Source organism: Seriola dumerili, unplaced genomic scaffold (genome assembly GCF_002260705.1).
Source record: "Seriola dumerili isolate Sdu_G_001 unplaced genomic scaffold, Sdu_1.0 BDQW01000219.1, whole genome shotgun sequence".
Taxonomy (NCBI): domain Eukaryota; kingdom Metazoa; phylum Chordata; class Actinopteri; order Carangiformes; family Carangidae; genus Seriola; species Seriola dumerili.
The window spans coordinates 2,126,742-2,143,949 of NW_019174474.1; the positions used below are offsets into that span (position 1 = coordinate 2,126,742).

The 17,208-nt window shown below is 40.1% G+C and overlaps 1 protein-coding gene across 1 annotated transcript; it reads right to left on the reverse strand.

Moving 5' to 3' along the window:
* Positions 1-2,457: 2,457 nt before the first annotated feature.
* Positions 2,458-14,486, reverse strand: rgma (repulsive guidance molecule family member a). The gene is made up of 4 exons (XM_022754732.1): positions 13,970-14,486; positions 9,203-9,318; positions 6,574-7,091; positions 2,458-4,526 (listed from the first exon to the last, which is right to left on the reverse strand). Exons 1-4 carry the CDS (start codon positions 13,981-13,983, stop codon positions 3,822-3,824), a joined length of 1,353 nt encoding a protein of 450 aa, XP_022610453.1. The 5' UTR covers positions 13,984-14,486; the 3' UTR covers positions 2,458-3,821.
* Positions 14,487-17,208: the final 2,722 nt, after the last annotated feature.

The window sequence follows — 17,208 nt, forward strand, 5'->3', positions numbered from 1 at the left end:
GTTTGTTTACTTTCATTTCCTTATACTTGGTCTCAAATCTCATCCAGAGGTGTCCTAAGTAAGTTTGGAGTAGGCAGCAGCTACACACTTACCATGTTTTTTAAACAAATGATGTTAAACTGCTCGAAGATAAAAGATCTGTTCCAATACTCACACATCCTATACAGCCTGAAAAAATTAATCATATGATGGATTCAGTATGAATACAGTCAAATTTTAAGATGTTAATGTGAATCGCCCTGATGTTCACATTAACCACATCTATATTCATTATTCTAAAAAGTTCAATAATTATATTAGCTATGAAATACAAGAATGCTGCTGAGCTTGAAGGACAATAACAACACATACACTCACCCAGCACTTTATTAGGAACACCTGCACTTGTTTGTGCAATTATCTAATCAGCCAATCATGTGGCAGCAGTGCTGTGCATAAAATCCTGCAGACACAGGTCAGGAGCATCAGTTTGTGTTCACATCAAACATGAGTAGAGAAAAAAATGTGATTTCAGTGACTTTTGACTGTGGTATGATTGTTGGTGCTAGACAGGCTGGTTTGAGTATTTCTGAAACTGCTGATCTCCTGGGATTTTCACACACAACAGTCTCTGGAGTTTATTCAGCCAGAAGCACCTTGTCGCTGAGAGACTGGAGGAGAATGGCCAGACTGGTGACAGCTGACAGAAAGGCTATGGCAAGTCAGATAAACCACTCTTTACAACTGTGGTGAGTAGAAAATCTTATTAAAATGCACAACGCAATGAACCTCGACACTTACTGCACCTTTGCCACAAGTGCATTACTGAAAGTGGACGGAGTAATGAAGGAGGATTACTCAGGACATTAAACCAGCAGCAAAAAAGTTAAATCTTGGACACAGCTGGGTGTTCAAAAGGACAGTGACCCTAACACACATCAAAAGTGGACTTGGGATGTCTGAATCATGCTAAAATTAAGCCTCAACTCCATATGTATGAGGATTGACCAGAAAAAAGATGAGTCCATGCAAGAAAATCATGATGTTAAATTGTGCCAGAGGCTTGTTGATGGCTCCAAAAAGCAGCCGGTTAAGATGAAAAAGGACATACAACCAAATTCTAGCTGTGCTGTTTGTATATTCTTAACCCATTACATTTTATTTTCAGAAGGATCAATAATTTTGTTAAAGACACCACATTTGTGAGTGGTTTTGTGAAATAGTGTATTTTTCATCAGTCATTCTTTGACAAGAAAAAAAGTGCATATAAACGTTTAATGTTGAACTTAAAAGTGAATGTCAACTTCCTTATACAAAGCTCTCAAGTCTTATTTTTTACTATGTTCATGTCACCATCTCTACAGCAGGGGGCAGTCAAACACCAGTCAACACAAATTATGACAACACATGGTGATTTTTCAAAAAAAGGCTCACACTAACAGCAAATGAGACAGGAGGGCACCTCATTAACAAGACATTTTCTTTTATTCAATAAATAATTTACATTATAAACAGCTGGCGTGTGGCACCACATTTGCTTTACATACAAACACAATTTGATCTTTCTGGCATTTCCCATTCAGCTATGTTTTTTTTTTTTGTTAATTCTTTTTAACCATTACAAGCCTGACAGAATTTCAAACAAAATAAGAGCTAAATGAAAGAGAAAACATAAAGTGCTTTAAACTCAAAAACATGAACACCCCCAGAACACTCTCTGCAATCCCTACATTCTAGATAAGGCGGGCTGCATTCAGGTTGTTTTACTTCATCTGCGACCAAGTCAGCAAAAACAACCACAAAGTGAGTGTGTATGCTGTTTTTGAATATTCTGTTCTGTGGTGTTCATGTTTTTGCAAAAAATCCCTTTTCAAATAGAAAAAAAAAAAAAAAAAAAAAAAAAAGGTTCACATTCACCAAAGCATCTGATGTACAAAAACTGGAGTGATAAATTCAAAACACAACTGGTAATATACAAATTTAAACTCACAAAACATATGTACAATCTCACATTACACATGTAGAACCATATACTGTAAAACTCACAATACAAATTACATCTATTAACACAAGATTCAACATTACAATCATTTGTTTGTGTGATTTTTTTTTCCTTTTTTTTTTTTTTGTTGCTGTCAAACTACACCAATACATATTCCAAATAGCAGTAGTAAGGCCTGCCAAATACTTCAGTGTAAAGGATAAATGACCGTCAAACTGTGCCCGAGTAGCAACAGTATCTACAGGGACGACTTACACATTAGCAGATACTGTAACTGAGAGCCAAAGTTCAAATGGAAACCTCTCGTAGTGAGGAGTGTTATCATGAAACCCAAGAAAAGCAAAAAAGTGAGACTGCAAAAACAGAAACAAATGCTGCTTTTACAGTGTATGTTACTGTCATTTTTCTGCGTACCGCAAATTCACCCACAAACACAAGTTATATACAATTAACCCCCCCCCCTCCCTCCCCCCCTAATGTGAACTGTTTAAGACTGAAAGATGAAAATTCAGTTGTTGAGGAAAAGTTGGCACAAGGGCTTGTTCTTTGGCAACAACTTAAGCCATGAAATCACGTCTACAGACATATGCTTATCATTTACTCAATAAGCCACAGTCAGGTCAGCACACTGGTAGTCTATAAAATGCTAAACTGACTAGAGAGGCGACGTCCTTACAGCTATAGCACTAACAGTATCTGTACCAATGTTACTTTAAATAGAGAGTTTAAGTCACAGAACGCTCTCAAAGAGGTGTCATAGTTTTGATTAGTTGATATACATTGTGTAAACGCTGCGAGTGCCCTTAACTAAGTTTGTTCTTTTGCTTTTTCTTATTAGCTACATTCACATTACAGACTTAAAATACAAACACTGTCTGATCACCACGTCAGCTCAAACAATGGAAGGAAAAGCTGTACGACACTGGGAATGATGTACGGATGAAAAGAGATTATTTTTATGAGTTCCCTTTTGGGATTTGCTACTTGGCTGATAGAGTCCATTTAAACAGACTGTGGAGCGCCTCGTCTTCCCTATTTCTGAAATTTTGGGTGCAACAAAAAGACATGGGACGGATTTATCCCACTGGAGTTTTGTTATCTCATTTCTGGGAATTCCTGCACCCACAAACACACAAAATTAACCACAGACGCTGAATTCTGCACACATATTGTACTAATACACTCACACACACACACACACACACATACGCACATATAACCTAACAATATGACCCATTAATCTCCACAGCAGACAACTGGAGACGCTGCTCTGACATCCTTTTGGCTGAGTGCTTCCTCCACAAGGCTCAGGCTTTTCCAAAGCTGGAAACTAATCAAACATAGAGCTGCTTCTGGCCTTAGGTTAACAAAAGCCCCTGTCAGGTCCTCTCGCTTCGCCACATGAGCCACAGAGAGCTTCACTGGCTTGGCACCAATGAGGGGATCAGGGGAGGGAGGATCAGCAAACTCCTCTTTCTGCAAAAGATCATCTTGTCCAGCTTCTCAGAGGCATGCAGCCTTGGTGAGAATGTGGGATTTAATCCCAGGTGGATATCCTGAGCTCTGGGGTAGGTGGGCTCTCTCACCGCTGCTCTCTTCAAAGACCAGTCATATGAAGCAGCTAAATACATGTGATGATAGGTGGACTCCCCTTGTCATTAGACCAAAGTCAAGACATGACAATACAACTAAAAGGAGACTTAGGGCTGGGATGACCCTACTGGCAAGCCCCAGGTCTCCTCACAGAACCAGAGCAGAAGAGAGGAGGCGGTGTGCGACACAGCGATGGTACTCTAACACTCACTGACAGATACACCATGAGGATATTGTTGTAGAGGGACTATAGATGAACAGTGCAACACTCAATCCACAACAAGACAGCGAGGAGGTTGATGAGGAAGAGAGAAAGTAAATCTTTGCCCCTCTGTGCTGCATTACTCATAAAAGCATCCTGTTCAAAGATGTGGTATCTATTGCTGTTTGAGTGGAGCATTTTTACATCCTCAAAGGCGTAGTAGGCTGCCATGGTGAAGTTAATGTCTCCAGAGGAGAGGAGATCAAACACGCATGACTGAAAATACAGATCCTCCACTGGGAGTCGCTCCTTGCACTTGGCCTTTGCAGACTGGTAGGTAAAGCCATGCGTCCCCGTACCGCTCCTGGTCCTGCCTGCGCTGTGGGCCTCCGCCGCTCGAGCCCTGAAGTTCCTGAAGTCGATGCGCTGGTTGGCAGGACAGCCGTGAAGACACAGGTACAAGTCCTGGTTGTCACCTTCCTCCACAGAGTTTACAACTTCCTCTGGCATCCGCACAGCAAAGGTCAGGTAGCGGCCGACCTGCCGGACCACTATGGTTGTTCCAATGTACCTGGCCTGAATCTCCACATGCTGCCCAGGAACCTTCTCCACCACGCGCAGGGTGTTCGCTCCGTGCCTATCTCCTCCGTTCTTGGAGCCATCTGCAAATGCAGCTGGCAGTTCATCTGTCTCTGCGTGGTACATCTTCTGGTCCACACATTCTTGGAAATTCTTAAAGATGATTGTCAGCTGCAGGATGAAAGACACAAGAAGAAATGTCATTAACATTTTTGCAAACGTCTTACAATCATCTCTGTCTGATTTAAAGCTTCTCAGAAAGGCACATATGCATTTTTCTGCTGACATATGGAACCCTAAGAAACTGCAGTAAATGTTCATCAGATTTAAAAAGGAAATAGCTTATACTTTTGCATTAAGAACAAGTTTGTGCAATATGTGCCATCTACCCCACTTAAGTGTCACATTTCAGCGTTGGCTCAACATGGGGGAGGCCAAGGTAAACGCCCTCAAAAAACATGACTCTCGGCCATGTAAAATCAGGCCTCAGTTTGCAGACACAAAGACGATCCATTCATAGCGCTGAAAAACCTGCCTGTGAACCCCAGAACTATGCTCCAGGGAGTGGCGACGGGCCAGGACGGAGTGATATACTCTGCAGCTAATTAAGTGAGACTGGTCAGGACTCTGCAAGCTTGGTTTCATCGGGACACCAATGAGCCATTGTCAGAGCAGCGATACCAGGACAGCCTACCCACTCTGATGTCTGCTTGCTTAGGACAGAGGACAGGGGGAGTCCACAGAATACTCTCTTAGCTTGACAATTCATCTGTTGCACCAGTTCTGTCTCAATTCCCTTTACCCTCAGCTAACATTTCCCAACTACATCAACTTATGTTTTTTTCCTGGTTCATTTCTTGAGCTTTTAATGAAAACAAACAAAAGGAAAAATGCCTCCATTATTCCTCCCATCAGAATGAAGATTGAAATAACCAGACAGTTTTATTTGCTGCAGCGAGAGCAATGTACCAACACAGAGCTCTGCAAATGCAGATCCTTTACCAGAAGGGCCTTGTTTGCACAGGTGGCATTGGCTGCTGCCTTGTTTTCCCTTTGTCCAGAATCAAGATCTTAAAAAGGCTCTCTCATTTGCTTCCAAGAACAGCACTGTAAAAAATGCCATTACTTTAATAGCTAAAAAAACACGAACGCTTAATAGAGCATCATTACGAAACCTTGATTACAGAAAATTACACTTTTTACAAATGTGATTACAGACAAAGTCCTCTTATACCTCAGTCTAAATAGTTCAGTTACAATAGTCTGCAAAGTGACTGAGGTGCACAGTCATTGCTGTCAATTTTGCCAAAACTGGACCAGCTCTAAGTGAATTTGCCAACTACAAATACTCCTACTTCTTTGTTTTTGACATTAAGTTCTAATGAAAGCCTTTTTAGGGAGCGGCAGTCAAACTAACCAATATACCATTAAACTACACAACAATAATGAGGTATGCACTGTTGATAAAGCTATGAATGAAAATCTCATGTTATCAAGAAAATAAATATCTACAGTTCTGTGTAGACACAATGTTTTACTGTGCTCAGTATGGATATACTCTAAGTAGGCCAAACATCAGCTTGAGCAGTCCACAGTGAAAAGTGAAAATGGAGCCTGAAGTTAACATTTGACGCAGCACTGCTGTTATAACACTAACATATCATTTATAAAGCTTATCAAGATCTTAACAATTGTGCTGGGCTGGGCTTCTTCATCTGTCATTATGGAACCCATCCAAACACTAACCAGAGTCCACAGTCTGACAGAAAACCAGCCCCACAGCAGTTCTCACTGTCTGACCACATGAAAGGAGAGACTCACACATATAAAAATATGCACAGCTTGATATTCTACTGTAGCACTGACATTTAAGGACCTACAACTAACAGTAAAGGTTGTGATAATTTACATCACTGACAAATAATGTAAAAATCAGTACAGCTACAGCTTCATTTGTCTGTTATTTTGTAAAGGTTTAGCCTTGAAAATGTCAGGAAATGTTGAAAAATTGTTCAGTTTCACAGAGAACAAGTCTGCTTTTTTTTTTCTTTCTTTTTTTTTTAGAAAAAGCAACTAGTTGATTAATGGAGACAATAATCAGCTGATAGCCCAAGTTGCCTCAGAATACAGTTAATCGATTTATAATTTCTGACACAAATGTACACAAACACACAACAACAACAAACATGAATGCGGGATGAACAGAAAAGATCCCCACCTTGCTTGTGGCGGTGGCCAAAGACCCCGGCACCACAGGAGTGTTGGTCACCTGAACAGATAGGTATTTGTTGTGGATGAGCGGCCAGGCTCCTTCCACCTTACATGTCTGGAAGTCATCTCCAAAGGTTCGGAGGTGCGGGTCTCCAAAGAAGCCACAGTGGGTGTAGTTGGGTGGCGATGTGTTGCGTGGAAGGCTGCGCTCATAGTGGCACACTTCCGGGCCATCGGAGCGTTCCTGACTGCCGGGCAGGAGTGGAGGGGGTGGAGGAGGAAGTGAGGTCCGGGCACGTGGTTGGGATGTGGGCCCCTCCTTGGAGCAGTTATGTTGGCTCATTAGATCCTCTATGCCATGCTGGGCGGAGTGGTACGCCAAGTCGCCCCTGCAGGTACGTGCGGTCCGGCGCACGCAGCTGTTGTATGCTCGCAGCGCCGTGCAAAACTCCTCCTCCGGTCCTGAGTTCGAGGTGGAGGCCCAAAATTCCGAGTTACACTTGAGGATCTTGCACTGCAGACTCACTGTCAGGGAGGAACAAGATAACATATGAACAAAAGAACCAAACCAGAGGCTGCCATTATACCTACAAGTCCACAGATGAAGCTATAAATACACTTTGGTTGTTATTGATGATGGATGATGAATAATAAAGAACTAACTGATCATGAACTAACTAATCAATTAACTGACCAACTAATCAATATTCTAACTAATCATGTATGCCAATTAATGTCTAAGGCCCACACAGCCAATGTTGTTTCTCTTAAAGGCCGCAGTACCAAATATCTTACCTTTCTTGCATATTACACGTTATATTATGATATAAACAAAATGAAAATTGTTATCTTTTGCTGCATACTTTGTTTCGTCTATTATCTAGTTGGCAATTGGTTAAAATTAAAAAAAAAAAAAAAAAAAAAAAAACTCTCCAATGCTGGGAAAAAAAGGAAGAGAAATGCTGCTGCTGTGTGTTGTTTAAGCGCCATGAAAATTTTCAAATAACATATTTTTAAACAAATCTATACATTTTACCCCATGTAACAATGTCTTTTAGTAGTAAGTAAGCAGGTCTCAACCTCTCCTCAGGTCAACCTGGATATAAGGTAACCTCTCTGTTTATTCTAGAGAAGTGTACTTCCCTTTCACACACAGTGTCTTTTGGATTGTGTACAAGTAAAAACACCATTTGGGATCCTAATCTCCACCTTTAGTGATAATAAATGCTGCTTGACTGTAGATTGTTGTCTCCAGCTTTAATGCCGCATCCGGCTAACTCTTTACACAAATGTTCTTCAAATATTTCTCAGGATGCCCTGTTGCAACACCATGTTTGACTAGTATTACCTTCAGCTAATAGACCATTTATTTGAATGGGCTGTGAGAAGTTTCTCCAAGTGTGTCTAGGGGGGGGAGGCCATATCAACACTTTGAAGTCACACTTTAAACAATATCCTTCCTCAAAGCTTCACCGCAGCACTCACCAACCCCCACACTGCCTCTCCATTTACCACCCATTTGATAGATGGCAATAAACTAATCTCGATCTCGACTATCAGTGCATTATCACCTTGTTGTTTGACGGTAAGTGACTTAAGAGGGAAACTGATAAGGGTTTGGCAAACGTGCAAGGTGAGTGAATGGAGTGTCTCCACTGCAAAAAGTGACCCACTGCAATCATGTTATTGTCAAGTTACAAGCATATTAAGTCAATTTAAACACAACAATGTGGGTTCCTACTATAGTGCCACAACAGTGCTGCATCGTAATGGGAATATTCTTGGGTTTTTTCACGAACGCTTTTGAAAAACCTTCTCAAAAATAGCAGTTATGGTAGGCTTTAAAACATTTCAACAGGCACATTCATAACCACCACAATCTCTATGAATACACCTTTCTTTACGTTTCACTGGCAATAATTAAAACACCTAAAAATGCTATTCCTCGCTTGAGCAAACTACAGGATGGAACAAAACGGTTACTTTCAAGAAGCTAACGTGAAATACTGAGGCATGCCCCATCCCCCAAACAAAACAAGGTTTGGGAGCTGCAGCAGCTCCAAGAAGACCTCTGTGTGCTTTACTTTTCTCTAATAAAATTAAATGAAAAAAAAAAAACGCTGCCTAAATCTACCGAAATTTGTCACATTTTGCTCTGTAATGCCAAGCTTGTTCACTTTCAAGTCTGTTGTCATATTTTCCAAACCTCCAACCTTTTCCACACGTCTGCACGTAAGCACATTGCCCTAAAGCTCTGTAATCTAATACATTTTATTTTTTGCATTGAGTGTGGTGAGATTCCAACAGATTACAATGGCAAATTCTAAATATCTACATAAATATATAGCAATTTGAGGAGTTTAGCGAACACGTTCTCATTTCTAGATATATTAAGTAACTCTAGTTCAGTTATAATATCACTTAAATATTTGGGATAATAAATAGTGATGGGACCAGACCTGGCAACCTCGCTAACCTCGCTGCCCAACGTGAATAAGTAGCTAAGTTGTTAGTTGAAGCTTCTGGAGAGACGCTGCGATTTACAAAGTTCAGCCTGTAGTGTGTGAACCGTGTCCATGTAAAAGATAACAGTTGGTGATTTTATTTTAACCTGAAGAGTGAAAGTGGTTTCTTACCGGAGGGGAAGAGTGAGAGAAACACAACGAGGACTCTGCACACTTCAAGCGCCGAGGGTCTTCCTCTTTTCCCCATAACCATCCATCCAGCTCGGGGTCGCACTTCACTCCTCTCCCTGGTCAAACCGCATTAAGGAAGGACAGAGGAGAAGAGTTAGAGCCGCCAAGTCCTGGTTGAGAAAACTCAAAAAAGTCCATAAAGAAGTCTGCCCCGTCCTTTCATCACTACCAGGTAAGAAGCTGTTGTTTTGTTTTTTTGCCCTCTTCGGTATGAGAGTTAAGTCAACGGCTACAGCCGAGTTAGCTAGCTAACAGTCAGTGCGGGACAAACGGCTGAAAGCAGCCAGGCAACCTATCTTCCTTTTAGGGAGTGTCGAGAAGGTGCAGCCTCTGTGGGCCAGCGGACACACTGAACCAATCACGGCTGCTTGTTCTGCCCGTAAACCCCCCTCTCCACGTTTCAAGTTACATCTCAATGTGCAGACTTGTTCGACGACGACCGAGTCTTCACGACCCACAAAGTGTTGGTGCACAGCGCCATTTAAGAAAGGTTTGATTTGCTGCAAAGATGACAACAATAATCTCACTGTGGAGGGACAACCTGAAAAGCAAACGTGTCTTCCCTCCTCTGAGCATGTGTGAGGGGATTAATACAGAGGAAAGAGGAGGAAAACAATCAACATTAATAACAAACATCGCTTTTATTCTTAGAGAGCTGTCAATTAATAACTGTTCTTCTTCATAGCATGTTTAAATCTACAATGACATATTAACATGAATCTAAAATGGTGGCTTCAAGCCTTGTAAACCTCCCCAATCCCACAGATCTACTGCTGGGCCAAACTTGTGCTATGCTGCCAAACATTGTTCAAATTAACACAACTTTATTTTATATATTATAACGTAGGTTCCAAAGTTTACAAAGATACCATATATCTCAGGCTGAATGTTGGATAAGTGCTTATAAAATGATCATCAAGAATATTTCTATTTGATCAAATGGTGCAGCAATAAAAACTAGAGTATTGGGTTTGAATTCACCCAGCGTAAACAGCCTCAAGAAAGAGTGGAACAAGCTGATACTATAGTCTGTATTTAATGAAGGTTGCTGCAAGTAATGATTACTATCATTATCAATGAATCTGCCAATTATTTTCTCAATTTTGTCTGTAAGATGTCAGAAAAGAGTGAAATATGCCTCTCACAGTTTTCCAGAGTCCATGGTGATGTGTTCAAATTGCCTGTATTATCCAACAGTCCAAAACCCAGAGATAATCAGTTTACTGTCATACATAGGAAAAACATCAAATCCCTGTTTAACATGGTGAAACAAGCAAAGAGTTGACATTTATGCTTGACAAGTGATTGAAACGATTAATCGATTGTCATAATAGTTGTGAATTAATTTTCTGTTGAATGATAAATTGAATATTGAATAATAGTTTCAGCTCCATGTATGATACTGTCAGATATGCTGTCCGTTAGGTGAGGGGAAAAATAAAAGGAGGGAACTGGATCTTAAAGGAATTTAACCTCCAAAAAACACAGCCTGTCAAATCAAACTGAATATCTCACTAGGGAAGTAAAGAACGCCCATTTATTCATATATGCTTTGTAAGGATGATTTGAAAGGAAGGCTGATCGAATCTTAGTGTCCTAGTAATACTTTTGACACCTGCATTTCAGACAGGAACAGGGCCATAGCAATTCTAGAAATACTGGCAGTTGTGTGTCCATATTCCCCCAGCTCAACCCCACCTCCCCAAAAATGTTTGACTAGACGCCACACAAAAACTTGCATTATACGGTATTTATTCATTGAAGTTTTCACATATATTTCCTGTAAATGTTTTCTCACCTCATGATGGTCTATAGCTTTTTTTTTTTTGAAAACCCACCTAATTTAAAGATATTAAGTCTAAAAAATATCAGAATAAGCATTTAATTATGTCTAGTATGCCTGTAATTATATGTTTTAAACTCATCCTCAAGTATTAAATGAGCAACATTGTCAGACATATTATAAAATATGTTATTCCGCTGTAGTTTAAACCACCCAACACTACATGAAGTAACCAGAGCCAAAACCAAAGTATAAGCTGACAGGTTAACACATCAACGGCGCGAAAAGGAGGTGCTCTCATGTTTGATTCAAATGTACGTTTTCCTGATAATACTTGTTTACTTGAGTTAAATTAAGAAAGTACGCATGTACATGTGATGAGAGTGGCTTTTGCATGTTGCCTTAAATGATTTGAATACATTTCCACCACTACTCAGAAAAGCAGGCGGTGATCCCCTCCTCTAAAAGGCATAATACCCCCTCTTTTGAATGCCTTTCAGTTGTACAAATGGCACATTACTGGCGTCTTTTACTGCCATTTAAACCAAAATACTGCCAGACAGAAGGCTGCATACTCAGGTTGAGGCTGGCTGTACAGTATTTTTCCATAGAGCGGTGAATGTCTTTGTGATTGCTGTCCCTCTCATGGATGATGGATACGTTCGTGTACAATGAGGTCTGAGCCTACGCATGTTTTCAACAAGGGTGGCCCAGTGCAGACTGATTTCCAGCTCCAATATACCAGGCAGTCATATATGAACTGAAGGACTGCAGCTGAAAGGTATAAGCTGCTCTGTGATATATAATGTGTGGAACATTTTTGGCTTTTAGCGGCGACAGTGTGGACATAGAAGCAAAGTCAGGAATTAAAATGTCGTCAAAACACTTTAAAAGCTTTGATGTAGATATTCCTTAAGTGTGACTGATTCAAGTGTTAGCTGACTGTTGGTAGAAAAACCTTCAGAATCAATGTCTCTGTATCTGTGTCAGGTCTGAAAAAAAGATGGTGCATGTAGCTTGGAGACCAAATGTGTTCACCTGTTGCAGTGACTTAGCAGACAAAGGTACAAGATGTTAATATGTACGTGTTTTTACACGGCTTGCCCCCATTCAGACAGTTCGTCGACTAAATGGTTGTTAAGTATTTGGTGGGCTAAGAAGGTTTTCAGTCTATTAGTCATTTTTATGTCATGTTTGTGAGGAATATGCTAATGATTATTTGACAATAAATTATATTAACATCTCTAGTATTGTAATAGTCACAATTAAGCTTTGGTCTTTAATAAGCACTAGATATTTAGACATAGGCTACTTTGAAGATACTAATTATTTGACAGATTTTTCACATATATCAGTTGATAATGAATTATTATCTTACAGGTCCACCAACCATTTCTTCAGCCTGGACAGCCCTTTTTATTCATTATTCTCCTCAGAAATATTGAATTATTAATAAATAAAAAGTGTTTACATGATTAGTTGATCAATAGTCTATCAATGCAAAACTATTCAGCAGCTATTTTGATAAACAATTAAATCAGTTCAGTCATTTATCAAGCAAAAATGCCAAACACTGCCTGCTTCCAGCTTCTCCAAGGATTCATTGTTTGTCTCAGTTCTACATCACTGCAAACTGAATGTCTTTGGGTTTGGGCTGTTTGTTGGACAAAAAGGGGCAATGGCATCTTGAGCTGTGATGAATTGTAATGGATAGTTGTGTTTTGCTATTTTAATACATTCTGTAGACTTAAGTAATCAGTGAAAATAATCATTGCCTGTAGCTGTAGGGCTACGATGTTTCCATTTTGACTATACTTTCAATGCAGACTAGGCTGTAGGACCAGGCCTTATACCACCTATATATTTTGACTTATTGGATGACAGTCTAGTATTAGTGTCTGACAAATTGTTTGATTGCTTTTTTGACTTTTACCTGTAGGATGCCACATGGCCCTGTAAGATACTGAAATTACAAACCATTTATAAATGAGAAAATATTAGTTTATAGAGACATAAGGCAGACTATGTGTTTCACATGCTCTAACAGGTAAAGGTGACATATAATAATAGAACAATAAAACATGTCCATAAATCCAGTAGGTATAATCCATTCACGGTTCATGGTGTGCTGCTTTAAATCTCTGCTATCACCTGTCAAACCTGTTGTTAAAGGGATTACAACGGACACGATTTTGACATTTTGATGTGATATAATATAAATAATATACTGGTAAAGTGTTACATCTCTTTTGCGCAGCGTTAAACTGTATGCACTAGCCCACATTTCTCTCTGTGGATCTGTCCTGAATCATCCTCTTTTCCAACAGATGGCGCTTGTTATGGGCTCTGATATGAAACCTCAAATCATGACACAAACTCACATGGCATGATGAGGACAACCAAACCTGTCATTAAATTTGAGCTTCGTGGACAGCTCGGTTATTGCTCTAATTACAGCTGTCATGCAATTAGAATTTAAAAGGTGAAAATCTGCAGCCAACGGGCGGATTTGTCCTGTTGCGCTGCTCTGAAGAAGAAGATCATCCTTTATTTCCAGTCAGATAAAAGTAGCCTCAGCCGGGTTTGTGGGAATAAGACTAATCAATGCTGACAATGTTATAGGCTAAATAAAACAGCGCTGCGTGGCTAATATTTAACAGGCAAGAGTCAAGTGAACGCAGTTTTTTTATAATCAATTGCATTTATAAATTCAGTTTTCTACCAGTTTCTCGTGTGGCAACCAGCAAATAGATCAAGTTCTAAGCAGAAATCCACCTCTTCTCATGGTTGACAAATATACATTTTCTTATAGTTTGGCAACCCAGCAAGCAAAGCAAAAACTGACAAAAGCTCCGTGTAAAATAAACGCAGATAACAGTGGTTAAAATACAAAATAAGTCTCGAAAAAAATAAGACAAACCAACCTTGGCGACTGCATGGGCTCTCCGCGACTCTGGAGTCCTGCAGGAACCCGGAGGACAGCGAACAGGAGCGAGAGGAAGCAGACTCCTAAAAAAAATAAATAAAAAATCTCCCACTTAAAAAAAAAATACGTCCCGTGTGTCACAGTAATCCGAAATCAAACGCACTCAGTGTTTTTCTGAGTGTGAAATCCGCCAATCTGTACATGATGTCCACCGATCAGCTTCCCCCAAGTCTGCTCTGCAGTGAAATCAAAGTGCTGCTTCTTTTTTTTTCTTTTTTTTTTTTTTTAGTTAGGATTCATTTAAACAGCCACTTCTCGCACCCGGTTGACTCAGATCTTTTCAGCCATTGCTTCTAACTCATTTGACTATCAGTCGATCGGAAAGCAGACATTATGATAGATTAAGTCCAGTAATTGCCCTCATCCGCGCGTTGAATCCAAATTGTTAGTTATGGTCGACGTCGGGGAGGAAAAAAGCCCTAAGGGCAAAGCTGCTGCTGCTGCTGCTGCTGCTGCTGCTGCCTATACGGCCCGATCCGCTGTCTGGATGTTGTGAAATGGCTAGTTAGAAAGTGTGAGAGAGACAATGATCGGCTCTGCATGACGCCGCTGGGAGCCCCAAGTCTCAGCTGTGAACCCCCATCATTTTTACCAGTTTTTCTCTCAGAGGGAACAGGAGTCTGAGTAGGTGTAGCTGCACTGAAAAACAAGCCAAGATTGACTATTACACTGTAATTTCTTTTTTTATAACAGCAAGTGAAACTAAACTGCTGCTTCCCCAGCAATGCTTTAACTTGAATCAAATGTCATTTTCTTTAATGGTAGTGAGGATATGTATCTTATTTGTTGCCTTATTTCAGGATACTGACTTTTGTTTCTGCACATTTGACAACAGAATTAAGATTAACCTGCTGCGCCCTATATGCACATTGCTTTACTAATTTCTGACATTGATTGCCAACTGATAGCCCTGTTGTCAGAGCTACACCTTCACCAGATAACCTTTAGCAGTCCCTCATCTTTGCAAATCACAGGTTGGAGAAAGACAAATCCATAATAATCAGGATTTAATGGAGGATCAGATGGACAAACACTTTGCAGCAGGGGGGGTGGGGGGGTGGGGGGTATGCTCAAAGCCAGAGTGGGCTGCATGGAAGCTGCACCTGTGTTTTAGGATCAGACTGCATGCAGGAAAATACCACCACCCTCTTCCTCTCCAGCTTTTCAAGCCTGCACTCCACAACAGAACTGGTTCTCTCTGCTCCAGTTTCCCGCTGATCTGGAAAATCCAACACACCAGGGAAGGCAGAGACTTACACTATCTGACTGAAGCAGCCCGGTTTAGTGTTCTTACTGTCTGACAGGCCTACAGAAATGCAGAGCTGATAGTGAAAACCTGTCATAGTGAGCCTGTGATTTCACCTTCTATTAACACTGCTGTGGTAGATGTTATTTTCATGCAGCCACCAGACAGAGCTGTCACATTACATCATCCCTTTGTGCATCCAGCAAGAAACTGACCCCTGTAATCCACTCGTTTACTATCACAGCTCTGACCTGCCCTCTCCAGATGGCCACTGAGAGGCAGCATATTTTACATTGATGTAACAGAAGAACATGAAAGAGTGACACCCCAGTGTGAAAAGAATGGTTTTAGAGGTGCCGGGTGCAGACCCCATCTCAAACACAGCTGGTGTAGACGCTGCCTTGCTGAGGTATTACGGCGAGTTAACACAACCGATCTGCTTTACATATCACAGGATTGATAAAATGCTTAGATTTTTTTTTATTTGTGTGTGTGGGTCTGTTGCTGTTCAGTTTCTTCTTCATTTTACAGAACAAATCAGTGACAGTCAGCCATGTAACTATTACAGCAACAAATGAAAGAAGCATTCAGTAATGGCAGCCCTCGGGGTGCTCTGCGATTTCCTTTAGTAGCCTGTTATTTAGTCCATGATAAGAATCTGTGAAGCTCAGGCTGCTTCAGCAAACAAAACCAAAAGTATACACAGACAGAGAAAAAAAAGAATATAAGAAAGAATATATATCCAGAGAAACGGATTGATTTACTCAAATCTCCTTGTGACTTATAGTAAACTGCTGCAAGATTTCTGCTACATGAGAGTCATTCAAATGATTTCTTCATATTATCACATGCTGTACTTCCCCTCTATTGGATCAAAAGTTCACTGTTGTCTTGTAGTTAGAGAAGCATCATGATTTAGTTTCAATACCTGCTTGTATATATTCTCAGTCAAAGCTTTGTTTTCCAGCTGAGATAAATTCAGGTTGTGTGCAAACAAAACTATGATTACAACTTAAGATGTTTTTTTTTCTCCTCTGGACACATATTCATAAAGATTCTTAATCCTTAAGTTGTTCTCAGTTAGTGACCACATGATGGGAGTGGACGATATTATGAAAGAGATGTGATGGGAAACTAGTCAGCGATTGCAGTGTTTCTGAGTCAGAGACAGATTAGTAAACATCATATGATGTTGCTGACCTTCCAGTTGCCTTTTGAACTCTTGCAGCATAACAATTAGCTTGTCACAGCGCGTTGTGCCTCTTATTTCTGAGGTGTCACACCATGTTGTGTTTGGACGCCTTCAAAAAGATTTGACAGTGCAGTTTCCTCCTGTGATCTTGTAACACCTGAAAAAGATTTGTTAATTTTTCTACCAACTGCACTCTGTGTTGTCCTTTGTCATGTGGAGTTATCTGCTGTGGAATCATTTTTAAGCAAAAATATGAAACATTTCCTTTTCGATCTTCTGTGAGAATTTGCTGCTTTTCTTCACCTTATGTTCTAGACTTTTGTTTGGACAAAACCAGACCAGATATTTTTCAATATTTCCTGATAGTTATATCAAACAGTGACTGGATTAATCGAGAAAAATAATTGTTAATTGGAGTGCTAATCTGTAATAGTAACAGGTGATTACATTTGAAATGAAAGGAACCATGTGTTTAATTGGTTTTCCTCAAAGTTGTCCCTAGTTAATTACCTTTAAAGGGATATATCAGAATTGTAATAAACCTGGTCTGTCTGTTTTGATTTTAGAGATGGATATAATGAATATAGATTAATAAGGCTTATGGCAGTATATGGCAATATACACATGCTTTTGTAATTGTTCCACACTATAACTTATGTACTGCTCTGAGTGTGATTCATTAGAGACATGGTTCTGCTTTGTTGAGTTGAAACAGGATGGCATTGACTACCAACTGTAA